General features: G+C 36.7%; 2 protein-coding genes across 3 annotated transcripts; both read left to right on the forward strand.

Annotated features, from left to right (window-relative positions):
- The first annotated feature begins 3,193 nt into the window (after window positions 1–3,193).
- On the forward strand, window positions 3,194–5,848 carry LOC127949333 (G-protein coupled receptor 26-like). Its single transcript, XM_052546431.1, has 3 exons — window positions 3,194–4,195; window positions 4,293–4,406; window positions 5,219–5,848. Exons 1-3 carry the CDS (start codon window positions 3,525–3,527, stop codon window positions 5,424–5,426), a joined length of 993 nt encoding a protein of 330 aa, XP_052402391.1. The 5' UTR covers window positions 3,194–3,524; the 3' UTR covers window positions 5,427–5,848.
- Window positions 5,849–7,014: 1,166 nt separating this feature from the next.
- LOC127949337 (carboxypeptidase Z) lies at window positions 7,015–15,217 on the forward strand. 2 transcript variants are annotated; one of them, XM_052546438.1, is made up of 11 exons: window positions 7,015–7,219; window positions 7,985–8,014; window positions 8,347–8,721; window positions 8,995–9,210; window positions 9,708–9,904; window positions 11,024–11,185; window positions 11,461–11,622; window positions 11,699–11,834; window positions 12,067–12,206; window positions 13,160–13,259; window positions 13,367–15,217. In XM_052546438.1, the coding sequence occupies exons 1-11, from the start codon at window positions 7,138–7,140 to the stop codon at window positions 13,711–13,713; spliced, it is 1,947 nt and encodes a 648-aa protein (XP_052402398.1). In that variant the 5' UTR covers window positions 7,015–7,137; the 3' UTR covers window positions 13,714–15,217. The 2 variants fall into 2 exon arrangements, with proteins under 2 accessions (XP_052402398.1, XP_052402397.1); XM_052546437.1 differs by having other exon boundaries at window positions 7,016–7,219; window positions 9,708–9,943.
- Window positions 15,218–15,331: the final 114 nt, after the last annotated feature.

Genomic DNA, 15,331 nt, shown 5'->3' on the forward strand with positions numbered 1-15,331 from the left:
CTTTAAATGTTTTTTGATGGAACACACAATGGATTTTATATGGCATCACTGTGAACATCTACTTTTGAAATCTTTATTTTTAAGAGTAGAGTTATTCCACAGAGATTGAGTTTATGTGTTTGCAAATTCACATTACAATGACCATTTCATTTATAGAAATTAGAACCATTTACAAGATTACTAAATCAACTATTCCTCTACTATACACAAAATATTTTAATGTTAGGCAAAAACATTATGGCTGTTGATCTTAACTGAAAGCACATTATTTTACATCTATACATGGATGAAAAGAGTTTGATCCTTTTCAAATGCTAGCCAGCCTGCTGTGCATCTGCCTGTGGTGCAGGGAAGCTGGAGGGGGCGGATGGTCAACCTGTCTCATCATATTAACATAACTGGAGCAGTAGCAGAGCCGCCAGGCTTCTCTTCCTCTGGTTCTTATGTGTTTCCATGTATGTTTACATTACTAGCTTTTAATACACAGAGAAAATGAAACTCTGCTTACAGTAAATTTAAACATAGTTATAATTTCCCTACCCTACCCTACAATATACTTTTGTTAATGCAAATGCAGAAAGGGCAGGGAATAAAAAATGTTATTATCTTGGTATAAAATATGGACATTACAATGTATTTTTTTTTTTTTTTTTTTTTTTTTTTTTTGAGAAACTTGTTTATTGTAGCCTACTTTGTTTATGTGGGGGGGAAATGGCTAGAAGTGTCCATGTGGATGTGATTCAGTTTTCTGGCTCATAGTGTACAGTACAGTACACCTCCATATGCAAAATAAACAACTTCATCCTGACCTTTAGACATCCTGTTATGTAATCGCTCTCTTTTTATATATGAAAATAGAGAGCGAGAGGGAAAGAAAGAGCAAGGTGTACCCTGACTGTTGACATCTTAAGTGGTTCTGCCATCAGCACTTTATTGCGTAACGTCCACCCAGGATCTGAACATGTGAACACAAAAAGGTTTCCTTCTTTACCACAGGACACTTCCTCTTCACATTTTGAAGAGGTTTTCCATCAGCGTGCCTTAAAATAACTATGATCAGAGCTAATAACTAAATACATGATGAGCGCATTACACCTATTATGTCATTGTGTGATAGAGCCTCACAACGGAGACATTTTTGAGCTGTATTCGATTACACAGCATAATATATGTACAAGTACTCCATGTTGTGTTACCAAAGTTAAGTTTAAATGAAGTTATACACTTGTTGGTATCACTTTGCCATCAAATAAGGAATACACAGTCTTTATTTATTTTTATTTTTAATTCAACCTGAACTGCATGGTCATCATCATCATCATCATCATCATCATCATCTGGCTCTGAATACAGAGAAATCTTATTTGAAATCATCTTATTCTGAAATCATCTTAAAAATTTTGGAAGTTTCTCTCAGTATTCAATGAACGGTAGGGCGGTTTGAATAATGAATAATAGGCCAATTGAGCAGTCAATTGGAGTCAGATTTGTAACCCAAAGGTTATTTGACCCGGGTTCGAGTCATAGGTCTGGAAGGATTTTGTCAGTGGGAGGAGTGATTAACCAGCGCTGTCCTCCACACTCAATACCATGACTGAGGTGAGACCATTGAGCAAGGCACCGAAGTGCCCCCAACTCCTCTCCGGGCATCGCAGCAATGGGTTTTCATGGTGCGTGTTCACTGCTGTGTGTGTGCACTTGGATGGGTTAAATGCAGAGCACAAATTTTGAGAATGGGTCACCATACTTGGCCACATATAATTTATTTTCACTTTCATAATTTTCAATTGCCATTTTATGAAATAAATACAATTCATAAGAGGAAACTTTCGAACACATCAGCAGCCGCAAAATGTCCTCGGTGTTAAAGAGGAAAAAAAAAACCCCACAGATGGTAAAAGAAAGAGTCCAAAATAACTTTGCAAGTTGCCATGGCAATGATGAAAAAATAGCCCCTGATTTACCTGCTGAGGGCAGTGGTGTGTGCTTGCATGTGCTTGTAAAATAAACACGTGTTTCTCATTTGTTCTCCTTTCTAAGAAGGAAAGAATTGACAGGTAATGTTGTGTACCTATATCAAACAAGTATTTACTGTACTATTTACTTATGCCATGAGATACTCTATGCAATATAAAAATCACAGTAGGGTTACCTCTTGTAGGGTTAGTTCACCAAAAAATAAAAATAAGCCTGTGTTTTACTCAAGCTCAAGCCACAGGTGTATATGACTTCTTTCAGACGAATCCAATCGGAGTTATGTTAAAAAATTGTCCTAGCTCTTCCAAGCTCTATTATCGTAGTGGGCGGGTTTTTCCGTTTTACAGTCTAAAACAGGTTAAATAAAGCACACACATCCATAGTAAAAAGTGCCTCACATAGCTCCTGTAGTGAATCCATCCGTTTTTGTCAGAAAAATATCTATGTTTCAAACATAATTAATACTTTTTAACCAGTTACGCTATACTGTATATGTCATAAGCAGTTCCAGTGGATTGACGAAGGACATCGGTGTTGCATGATTAATAATAATAATAATAATTCCTTACATTTATATAGCGCTTTTCTAGACACTCAAAGCGCTTACATAGTCAGGGGGTATCTCCTCATCCCCCACCATGGATTAGTGAGGAGAGTTAGTTTTGAGTGAACTAACCCTTTACTTTTTCACTGATCAGTGGCTTTAGCAGTTAATTTCTACTCATCACGTCACAAAAATAGCCTGTAGTAATCCACACTCCAGTCCATTCCAAGTCTTGTGAAGTGAACCTTGTAACCTTTGCTTCTGAATATGGAGAGAAATGTGCATCAAGTACCGTTTACAAAAGAGTTCTAAACAGCTAAGTCAGTGAATTTTGATGTGACAGGACAACAGGGGATATGAACTTTTTTACTGGAGAGAGTTAGAACTTCTCAAGACTTTAACTGGTGTGCTGGAGTCGTGATGCTTTTACTCTCGCTATTGTGTATACAATCAAACTTCTTTATCTTCTCCGATATTTATTTTTTAAACGTCACTGTGCATAATGTAATCGGGAACATTAATTATTGTACTTTTTTTTTACAACTTCCTTGGGCTTAAAATAATTAATATCTACCATCTACAATCTCTCCCACTGGCCAATTCCCAACTGCAATTTGTCAACCATACGTCACATGTAATAAAGTGGCTGCACGTGAGCCGGGAGCGCTCAGAGAAAAATAATTCAATGCGCATGAGCACGAGCTCAGAGTTGTTGCCTCTCACCTTACTGTCGAACGTTATTACGGTGCCTAATTTAAACAATACAAATACCAATACCCAGATGTGGACAACGGTTCAAGGTGATTATGATACGATAATCAAATCAAATCCAAGATCTCTTCAGCACACTGGACAGCGCTCATTGACAATGACCGACACTTAACGGCCGTCATTTTTACCAAAGCAGTATGGAAAGCAGCAAAGATGAGCCACCGAGGACCCAAAGGGAGATCACAGGCAAAAACTCGCAACAAATCAGCTGCTATTGACTTTGGATAGAGTCATGAACTTATTGGATATATTTCTAGAACTTCTTATCGTTGTGATTGCAGTGGTGTCACTCGTGGCGAACTTGCTGGTGTTACTATGTTTCACCTGCAGCGTACAGGTTCGTGCACAGGTGCCAGCGATCTTCATCATGAACCTCTCATTCTGCAACATCCTCATCGCTCTTCTCAACATGCCTTCTACCCTGCTTGGGGTCGTAAAACACCAAAAGCCTTTCGGCGACCACTTTTGTTATACAGTCAGCTTTATGGATACTTTTCTGACTACCAACACGATGCTGAGCATGGCAGCTCTCAGCATAGACCGCTGGATAGCCGTGGTTTTTCCTTTGACTTATCCCAGCAAAATGAGACTGAAGAATGCCGCGCTAATGGTCAGTTACGCCTGGCTTCACTCGCTCGCATTCTCTCTCACTGCTCTCCTGCTGTCCTGGGTCGATTACAATCCCGCGTACGCGTCTTGCACCGTGCACCTGAGAGATGATGCTGAGAGCCGCGGTCACTTCATGGTGTTCACCGCGGTCTTCCACGCATGTACATTCGCCTTCTCGCTTTTCATCCTATGCTTTGCCTACCTGAAAGTGCTACAAGTGGCGCGCTTTCATTGTAAGAGGATAGATGTCATAACAGTGCAGACACTTTTACTACTTGTCGACATTCATCCGAGGTAGGCTTCATTTAAAACATAATTATGATTCCAACATTGTAGTAAGTATCATAAAGCATATTTATATTAGTGATTTGTTCTTTTTTAAACTTGTTAGTGTAAAACAACGGTGCTTACTGGAGCAGAAGAAAAGGAGACACAGGGCCGCTAAGAAAATCAGCATTTTCATCGGGTCGTTCGTCCTGTGCTTCACCCCCTATGTCATAACACGGTATGGCATCATGACAATACATTTTAGTGGAATGGAAGGAGAGCATAAATTAATGCAAACAATTATCTGTTTGATTCAGTATTCTCTTATTGACAGTCGCATGATGCAAAATAAATATAGGCCTAATGAAACATCAATCACACCAAGACCAGTGTAGTAAATGTAATAGCTTTACAGAGTGCAAGTTACAATTTGCAAATACCTTTAGCATGATGCAGTGAGAACAGCTTTTATGATTTATGAAAACAGATATCATTTAAATAACAATAGTATATTTTTTATATGCATAGGCCTAATAGTAAAGGGAAGATAGTTGTCATGTTACTAGAGGGAATATTGATCTTAAGTAATAATAATACATCATAATTTATAATATGTAATAATTTACACATACTCTCCATATGTAAACAGATATTAGCGTACTCATTACTCATAGATATTACAATCTCAATAATAAGTGCACTGTATAATAGTACAAAAGAGACTGGGGCTAGTTGTCACATTTTTTTACTTGAGTGAATATTTCTCAGAGTCAGTTTATTTTTGAAAACCAATATATATTTACATACCTTAAAGCACTGGATAGAATATAGCTATTGAACATTGTTATTAAAAATACACTTTGTTGTAAGAAGGCCCTATTATATAATATGATTTTTAAATGAACCTCTGTATTAATCCGACTACTATTGGTGCTAGAAAACATAAATTTATTGTAATTTGTTTACAACATGGTCATAAATGTTCAATTCCTCCAATACAGTGCCATATTAAATGTTTCTTTATTAATATAGATGTTTCTTTTGCCCTAGACTGACTGAACTGGCTCCTTCAGTAAAAGTTGCCCGTTATTGGGGGATCATGAGCAAGTGCTTGGTGTACAGCAAAGCTGCTTCTGACCCATTCGTCTACTCCCTTTTGCGGCAACAATATAAGATGGCCCTTTTTGGAATTTGCAACAGGATTTTGGGACGGAACTTATACACACTTTCTGGTCACTGCAGTCCCACAGGAATGTAAAACGAATGCTACTCACAAAGGGTTAACAAGCTGATAGATGGAGGATAACTGTCACTAGAGCAGGTGAAAAAGGCTGACAACTGACACCCTCAAAAATATGCGCACAGGATTGGGCTGGTTAGTCACCGAACTGCCACACCAAACTCCCTATAATTTCTAAAATAATGGCATACACTGTATCATTGCTGTCTGTTAAAACCATGGCAGCTCAAAATCTTTGCCAATCACTGGATTTGCTTTTATTGAGTTCAGACTATGAATTTTTGTACACTCATCTGTTATACATGTATGTTACATAACATAGTACTGTAATGTGTATTATATTGTACATTCTGAAATAAAATAATGATAGAAGGGTAAGAATTGTATAGCTATTTATCATTGTAAGAAGTGATGACCTGAACTTACTTTAAAAAGCTAATTCTACCTGATTAATCACATAACATTTAGTTGTGTATTAATGTATCTAGGTTGATTTAGTATTAAAGTGGCCAATCTGTCCAGAACGCACTTTATTTAATTATTTTTTCTTTTTTTGAGGAGGCCACTTCCACTAACTCTACCTCTAAGCATACCCAGCAAAGAAAACTTTCTTCAATTTTAGATTTCCAAAAAACTTAACTCCATATGATTTTAAAGCTCCTTTTCTCATGGACAACAATTAAAAAAAAAAGCATTCAGAGTTCCTCTGAAACCCTCCACCTTCCCCAGCTCCACCTGTAATGCTATTTGTGCAGCAGCAGCATATCTCAAATACTCACAGCACTGTATCGCCGTGTGCATTGGCATTAGCAAGTTCCTGTACTTGCTTGCAGCAGAAGTATCAATAATCTACAACTACAGCAATAACCAACAGCAGCAGCATAGCAGATTTATTCCCCCAAGTCCAAATTCATTAACTTTGTCATATCCAATACCATGCTAAAATCTTTACAGAGTTGTCATAATAGATACAGTCAGGTTGAATCAGCCATTCATATTGTTTAGGTTCGTTTTTACAAAGTATGTTTGGATTTGTAAAAAGATAAAGTCATAAAGAAATGTGCTGGTGAGTAAACACATTCCCAGACATACTATATGTAGTTATTGCCCTTTGACCACTGTGTTCTTTGACCTTCGACATACAACAAACAAGAAAATCTGAAAAAGGACTTCTTTTTTTGACTTCTTGTCCTAGAATTTAAACTTAAAAGAGCCAGTTCTGTTTCATTTATCAGCTTTATAACAGAATAACAATTGGATTATTATTCAAATAACCTATACTGCTTTTTGCATATTGTGTGAATCCCTACATGTCTAATATAGGCTGCTACATAGATTTTGGTCTGAAACTGTGAAGAGTGGGGCTTTATATTAGGTGGACACAGGCCTTAAAACCAACCAGGCAAGTGGATTCACCTCACACTGGGAGTTCTTGAAGATGACAAAAATTCACATGAAAAAACCCTCAGTGGTTTTGATCTAAGTATATGCCACAAAGGGGTAAATGTGAAGTCAGGCTTTCCTGAAGGACTGTAATTACAGCGCGTCCCAGACACAGCAGAAGAGCGTCCGCCTACCGCGCAGAAGCTTTTTCTGTAATTTGATCATTTGGCAGCGCTGCTCGTGCAGGCTCTCCTTTAAGCGATGGGGGTAGCGGAACTTTTCGGAAGATGATCACAACTTTGTACGTCGCAGCGACTGCCACATCATTCAGTTCAGGGACAGCAAAATGCACACGGTTCTAATACTTTTAAGCTCACTGGCGACATGCTGGAGCGTCCCAAGATGTTCTCCGGAAGAAGCAGCTATGGGTAACGTTTTCATTCAGTGTTGCACAAACTTTAGTAGGATACAGTTAACTAATGCTCAGAGGTTTACAATATAGCTTCACTACTTTGTCAGAGTATTGAACGCTCGTTTAAATAGGTCTCTCCTGATCTTAAATATATATATATTTTTAATCTGTCTTATGTTTAAATACTTAAAAGTTGTATGCCTTAAATTCCGACGAATATAAATGATTGTTGTTGTTGTTATTATTATTACTACTACTACACGCTGCAACACTATTATTAATATATGATTTTACTCATATATCAATGTTATTTTACTTTACTTATATGTAAAATTTCCCAGCACTTTTAAATAGTCTTTGGAAAGCATCCTAAGATGCACCTTATGAAGTTAGTTGAATGTCCAGAAACGGGTCGTTGCTTTAGGCTACTAAAAATAAAAATATTTGTTTGAAATATTCATTTTGGATAAAAAAAAAGAAAAAAAAAAAAAAAGAAAGAAAACACCCCGACATATGGAAATAGTTTAATAAAGAATAAGTGGGTGTGTACAAACCTTTGATTGGCAATATAAATGCTGAGGTCAGAAAAATGATTTGCTTGTTTACAAATGCATGCACGAAGTGTGTGATGATTTGAAACTGTCATGCAATATTCGAACAGAAAGATGGCTTTCTTTCCACTGTGTACTCTACTGCCATCTAGCCTTCAGACACCAGCATTGGAAACGGTTTCAAGTCATCCTCTGTTAATAATTTATTTATTTTTTATTAATTTTTTTAGGAAGATGCAGAACACCTGCAGAAAACAGGCGTAAGTTTTTATTTTCATTCTGTTTTGCATACTGGGCCAGATTACAGTCTACCACATATGCAATTGTTATATCTTGTTGCTTGATTTTCTAAAATTTGACTGCAACTAGTGTTTCACAGCTCTAGCCTGTAAGGTATGGGGGAGAAAGGAACTCTGAATACCAAACATCACTGCAAGATGGGACTTGTCTACATCACTGTAGAAAGGGGAATACATGATATAAAGACCTTAGGCTAAATTAATGAAAGATCTGAGATAGCATGAGATAATGCTAGACCACACTGTCTGTGACACATTCTTTCTAAATGCATTTCTTGCTCTCCTGTCCCTAGCACAGTGTATGGAGATGGTGCTTGGTTACTGTCAGGATGTGCCCTACAGCCACACCATGTTCCCCAACATCGTGGGCCATCGATCACGGCAGGATTTAGAGATGGGTGCAGAGTACCTGCTCTTGAGCGTGATCCACGGCCTACTGAATGGAGAGTGTTCTCCAGACATCCGTCTGTTGGGCTGCTCAGTGTTGGCTCCCCGTTGTCGAGATAACAAGTTAATGAAGCCGTGCCGCAGCTCGTGTGAAATGGTGAAAAAGAGCTGTATTCATGCCTTTGAGGCCATCCAAATGGCATGGCCTTACTTTCTGGACTGTGACCGATTCTTTGTTGGCGAAGAGGAGGGCTGTTATGACCCATTGTCAGAGTTAAGAGGTAAGAGTTGTGAAGAAAAATTAGAGGAAATATAAATAATTAATTAATAGGCTTAAATGCTTAAATTATACTTTAAAAAGTATTATTTAATACTTAATAATTTCATATTTATTTAATGAAATTAAAAACATCAAAATCACCTTAATTCAGATCATCCTAACAAGTTGTGAAGATGTTAATTAGGTTGACTTTCATGATGTTTTATTATATTCAGGGATATGGATTAAAATGTCTTAAAACCTAAAACGTTTTCACATATTTTTCTCCCCTCAGAAAAGCAGGAAGTGGCCTTTGCCAACATATCTGATAGTGGTTTTTTCACTATCATTCAGTTCACTTACCACACCAACTCTCAGATGTTCAGCATCCTGAAGAAGACGGCATCAAAATGCTCTGACATCTCACAAACATACAGCATTGGGCGCAGTGTGGAAGGAAAAGACTTACTGGCTATTGAATTCTCCAGTAATCCTGGACAACATGACCTATGTGAGTAAGAGAAAAAAAAATTTTTTAGAAAGAGTTTGAGGTTAGTAAGAATTTTTTATGAAAAGTAATTGAAAAGTAATAAAATTGTATAATGCTTACACAAAAATATTAAGCATCACAACAGTTTTCAACATTCATAATAATAGGAAATGCTTCTTGAGAAGCAAATCAGAATATTCGAATAATTTCCGAAGGATAACATGACATTGAATAGAAAATTCAGCTTTGCTACGATAGGAATAAATTATATTTTGGAATATGTTAACATAGAAAACAGACTGTAATGATATTCAGCAATATTAATGTTTACTGTTTTTGATCAGATATATACAATCTTGGTAAGAAAACCCTTTAAAAAAAGACTGACACTAAATGTTTGAATGGTATATAACTGTGAAAAACACCTATTCGGTGTCCTTGGTCTGAATTTGTAATGTCATACTAGCATCCTTGTTATTTCTGCCATAATTCAGCATTTGTCTCTTCGCTGCTTCTAGTGGAGCCAGAGATCAAATTAATTGGGAACATGCATGGAAACGAGGTTCTCGGCCGGCAGCTGCTGATTTACCTGGCTCAGTATCTGTGTTCTGAGTATCTGCTGGGCAATGAGCGGATTCAGACCATCATCAACACCACACGCATCCATATCCTACCCTCCATGAATCCTGACGGCTATGAGATTGCCGCTTCTGAGGTAGCCGATAGGAACGACCCCGAAAACATCAACCAGGAAGTAAATATTTTGTTGTCTGAGTCTGTCTGCCTGTCTGTTTGTCGGCCGACTGACCACACCAAGCTCCCTGCACCAGAGAGTGTCTTCCAGAACAGGTCAGACCTCGGAGGAAGTCCGTGTCAGGCAAATGATATAAAAACCATAACAAAACAAGCATAAAAAGGTACAATTGGTCGTGTGATACAGCTATGAACTGAAAAAGACAACTGGTAGAGGGAGGCCTTTACTAACCACTCTAATAGACAATTGTCCGTATTTTCCTTGTCATATAACACAGCAGTAACATTATCTTGCAAAACTAATAGTAGATTCATCTCATTCCTTTAAATCGTATACTGATCACCACGGGTGACGTTGAAGAATATAATGGGTTGTGTGGGAAATCAATACATTTTGAGTAATCTTTTACATTTTTTATAATTTGTAACAAATGTTTGTTTATTTATAAAATATGTAAATAATTCCACCAAATAATTTAAGATTAGATTAGATGAAAATCAATTGATTCTTAAATAAGAGGATACAACCGTGTTGGTCCATTCATTTACCACTAACAGACATAACTTTGCCTGGTTCTGATGTTTTCTGTCTTTTTTTGTATTTATTTATTTTCATTTACAATCTGTAGTCTTTTAACACTTAAACCTTCTTTTGGACATTCTTTCTTAATGTCTGACATCATTTTGACTTTCTGATCCATCCAATGTGATAAACTTGATGTGTAGCAAATGTTTTACATGTGACTTAAAAAAAAGACTAATTTGTATGTCCTCAAAATTGAAAGTTCTGTCATCATTTACTTACACTTTCTTCATTTTTCCCTTTGACTTTCATGGTGGTTTTGCCCATATGATGGAAGTCATTGGGAACTAAAACTGCTTGCTTGCCAACATTCTTTAAAAATATCTTCCTTCGCATTGCTCTGAAGAGCCATACACGTTTGGAATGACATGGGGTGAGTAAACGATGACAGAATTTTCATGCTTGGGTGAGCTATACCTTTAAACATTTAGTGACTCTTTTTGAAACCCTGTTAAAATTTGTCTATGGCCTTTGACTGATGAGATTTGTTACATTTAGGGTCATGAGTACAACGGGTGGACAAGCGGTCGGGCCAACGCACAGAATCTCGATCTGAACCGCAACTTCCCTGACCTCACCTCCATCTTCTACAATCGCCGTCGCTTCAGACATTTCCGTAGCCACCACATCCCAGTCCCTGAGTCCTACTGGTTAAATAAGGTACAAAGCAGGAATGCACAGCCATTTCTATCAAACATACAGCTGTACAACAAAAATTACACCTGATTCATGTTCTGTGTGAATATCTGAATTACCTTTGGAAATTTGGAAAACCCATGTTACTCTGGAATGAAAAATCGAATTGGATATGATTTAGAGGAAAGCATAGAGAAACATAGGCTGAAATTTTGGGCAACTTTTCGAAACCTTTTGTACATCTATTATATATAATTAAGTGTATTTATTTTGTTCATAACTCACACACATTTTTCCAGGTGGTTGCACCAGAGACCTATGCTGTAATGAAGTGGATAAGATCCTATCCTTTCGTTATATCTGCCAGTCTTCATGGTGGAGAACTGGTCATCTCATACCCTTTTGACTTCTCTAGACACCCTCAGGAGGAAAGGATGTTCTCCCCCACACCAGATGAACAAGTGAGTAAACGAATGTTCCTCCTCCACTTAATTATATTGCACTTACTTCCTTTTTTGAGTCATGTGGTGTGTGTAGATTTTTAGGCAGTTGGCTAGGACTTATGCAGATGCCCATGCCACTATGTCCAACAATGACACAGAGAGATGTGGAGCCTCATTTGCCAATAAAGGAGGGATAACCAATGGAGCACAGTGGTATAGCTTTGCTGGAGGTAAACACTTTTGTTAAAGAAAGAAGACCATGTTGATCATGCCGCATTTGAGTCATATATATAGCCTAAATAAAAAATTGAGCAAGCCGTTTATGTCATGTATATTTTCCATTTGGCCATCCAGTTTGAGAAACTGGGGTTTCCTAAAAACCCCATTACTATTATGACATCCTTTGTTGTTGTGCTGTCCATACATGTCACTCACATCTTTTCCCCATATATGTTGTATCAGGTATGTCAGACTTTAACTACCTGCACAGTAACTGTTATGAGATCACTGTGGAGTTGGGCTGTGATAAATTCCCCTCTGAAGAGGAGCTCTATCCTGAGTGGCTCAGGAATAAGGAGGCGCTGCTCAGCTTTATGGAGTTTGTGAGTTCATGTTTCTATTGGGTTCTATGGGGAGTTAAGCATAAAATGCAACAGGCTGGACTTTTATGTTTGTTATTTATTTCTTCTCATTTATTTTTACTGAGCTACACAAGTACTCTGACTCTTTTAAGCATAATTAAAGCCCAAATGAAGAGCAGAAGTTAATGCTTTGCATGTGTTCTGTGCTATTTAATTATTTAACTTTAGATGAGACACTATAGGCAGAAACATTGTTTTTTTTGTTCAATTTTGTGATTTTGGCTTTCAAAATATGTTGATTCAGTGGGGGCAAAAAAGTTAAAATACACTTTTAGTGTTTGTAATACAGTCGAAATACAATCTTAAAATGTTTTCCCCCTCGCATTTAGCAAGGAATCTCTATTTTAGTAACAGTTCCAGTTTATTTCATATCTATATTGTCTATATAGTTTTTTTTTTAAAGTGGCATTTGTTGATGTATTATTCACTTGATTTTATCCAACATTTTATGCCTAAAAACATGCTGACAATTTATTTTTACCCTGGGTGCTGACAGTATTTTCTGATTTATGGAGTGATACAAAGGGATATCCAAAATCTTTAAAAACCTTGACTCTAATATGTCAAAAAAGCAACAATAATTTGAAACCTAGCTTTGATCCAATATTTTTATTTTTGCATATTAGTGCATATTTATTTAATTAGATTAACATATATTTTAGGAAAACTTTTAATATATAAAAATATGTTTGCATTCCTTATGTAATCAGTTAACTAGGGAGATATGATGAAATCTATTAGTTACATTTTTACTGTACTTTCACTGGGTGACTTGTCTTGGTTAAATGTTATTATGCTTGAAACCTACCTTATATTTCCATATTTATACTGTGTATAATTATTACATTCCTCAACTATTTTCAAGCATTTTGAATAGTTACCTTCATCACTCTGAGTTGTAAAATTACATGCAGGTCCACAGAGGTATAAGGGGCATTGTGAAGGATGAACATGGAAATGGCATAAAAGGAGCTACGATATCTGTTAGAGGGATGCGACATGACATCACTACCGGTAACTATTAATAAGAGAGCCATATCACACTTTTACAAACCTGGAGACCTGAAATGAGTAATGCAGATGTAAATGAGTGTTGCTGCAGCCTCTGTCTCTCTCTACAGCTGTGGATGGTGATTACTGGAGACTGTTGAACCCAGGTGTCCACATTGTGACTGCTGCTGCCTCCGGCTACTCTAAAGTATCTAAGCGCATTCATCTGCCAAGGAACGTACAGGTGGGCCGGGTGGACTTTGTGCTAAAGAAGGTCCCACGAGAACCCTCTCTTGACTACTTTAACATCCCTGAGCTGGACAACTATGACCGTTTTGACCCATTTAATCAGTTTGAGCAGTCCAGCCCGAGGGTGCGGGGAGAGGATGGGGAGGAGAGGACTGAGAAGCCCTGGTGGTGGGCTTATTTCAGCCAGTTAGGCGTTTCTGCACCTACCTGGCTCCTGCGGAACTACTAGGGACCCTCCGGACATCATTGGAGAGCAACCTGATACCTAACTGTTTGCACCCATGCCTTACTTGATGATGGTCATTGTGTTGATAACATTATCTCCTTATTACATGCAAAATGTGCAGCTAACCACTGGGTATGGTAAAGGCTTTACTGCTATTGCATTTTATAGACTACCATCAAACATTTGGAATAAGTACTTTTTTTATAAAGAAGTCTCTTATGTTCACCAAGGCTGCATTTATTTGATCAAAAATATGAAAATCTGGAATCTGAGGGTGCAAAAGTTGTCCAAATGAAGTTCTTATCAATGCATATTACTAGTCAAGAGTTACGTTTTAATATATTTACTGTAGGAAATATATTAAATATATTAATGGAACATGATCTTTACTTTATATCCTAATTATTTTTGGCATAAAAGAAAATCTATAATTTGGACTCATACAATTATGTATTGTTGGCTATTACTACAAATATACCTGTGTTACTTATGACTGGTTTTGTGGTCCAGGGTCACATATTATACAGCAACAAACTGTTTTTAACATTGAATAAGTGTTTCTTGAGCATCAAATCAACATATTAGAATGATTTCTGAAAGATCATGTGGCACTAAAGATTGGGGTATGATGCTGAAAATTTAGCTTTGCCTTCGCAATAATAAATTACATTTTAAAATATATTACAGTTATATATATATTTTACATTAACGGTTATTTTAATAATAGTAATATTTCATAATATTATTACTATTATTATCATTTTATAATAATTGCTTTGGTGTGCATAAGAGGCGTATAAAAAAAAAAAAGATAGACTTATTCCAAACTTAGTGCGTTTTTGGCTGATATAACCTTATCAGAATTCACCATACAGGTAAGAGAAAAATATATTGTTTTCTCTATTATTTTTATCCAGCACTAGATCAAATCCCGCAACTGCAGCTATAAACAGCTTATTCTGATTCTGAAGTTTGGCAGCTAGACATGGGATGGATACCATTGCATAATAAATAGTAAATGATAGCATTGCTATTGTTTTACAGTCTGTTATCTGTTATCAGGGCTTTTTCTATCTTTTTCTAGCACATCGGGGAAGATTAGTGCCTTCAAGGCTGTCATCAATTTGGTAAATGTACAGTTCTAATTAAACCATAATAACAAGGTGTGTCAACCCCCTTTTTTTTGCTGATATATAATCCTTGAAACATGGACTGGACATCAGGTGTGCTAGATAAATAAAAGAACAAACTTCTGTGCAATTTCAGATTTTTTAAAAACATTCCATTTAGTGTACATTAGAACTCAAATTCCTAATCGCAGCAAGAAGATAATAAAAAAAAATTAAAGGGATAGTTCCTATAAATGAAAAATCACATTGTGATGGTGGTATTTATATTTTAAATACCGAATAAATAAAATCTTTCAAATTATGCAAATGATGGAGTAGACATTACATACACTGCTGTGGTTCGATGCATACAATCTATAAAATAAGTGTTAATCAAAGTGTGTGTGTGTGTGTGTTTTAATTATTATTATTATTTATTTACAAATGTAGTATTACACAGATCTTGGCCTAAATGCTTTGTTTTTGCAGTTAGAATGCTTTCTTTCTCGAAC

Source organism: Carassius gibelio, chromosome B1 (genome assembly GCF_023724105.1).
Source record: "Carassius gibelio isolate Cgi1373 ecotype wild population from Czech Republic chromosome B1, carGib1.2-hapl.c, whole genome shotgun sequence".
NCBI classification, from domain to species: domain Eukaryota; kingdom Metazoa; phylum Chordata; class Actinopteri; order Cypriniformes; family Cyprinidae; genus Carassius; species Carassius gibelio.

Excerpts from the sequence above, each read along its gene's own strand:
- LOC127949333 (XM_052546431.1), top strand. The coding sequence starts at position 3,525 with ATGAACTTATTGGATATATTTCTAGAACTTCTTATCGTTGTGATTGCA. Across the intron at positions 4,196-4,292 it reads CTTGTCGACATTCATCCGAG|TGTAAAACAACGGTGCTTAC; the intron begins GTAGGCTTCATT and ends TAAACTTGTTAG. Across the intron at positions 4,407-5,218 it reads ACCCCCTATGTCATAACACG|ACTGACTGAACTGGCTCCTT; the intron begins GTATGGCATCAT and ends CTTTTGCCCTAG.
- LOC127949337 (XM_052546437.1), top strand. The coding sequence starts at position 7,138 with ATGCACACGGTTCTAATACTTTTAAGCTCACTGGCGACATGCTGGAGC. Across the intron at positions 9,211-9,707 it reads TCCTGGACAACATGACCTAT|TGGAGCCAGAGATCAAATTA; the intron begins GTGAGTAAGAGA and ends CGCTGCTTCTAG. Across the intron at positions 11,835-12,066 it reads GTGGTATAGCTTTGCTGGAG|GTATGTCAGACTTTAACTAC; the intron begins GTAAACACTTTT and ends ATGTTGTATCAG.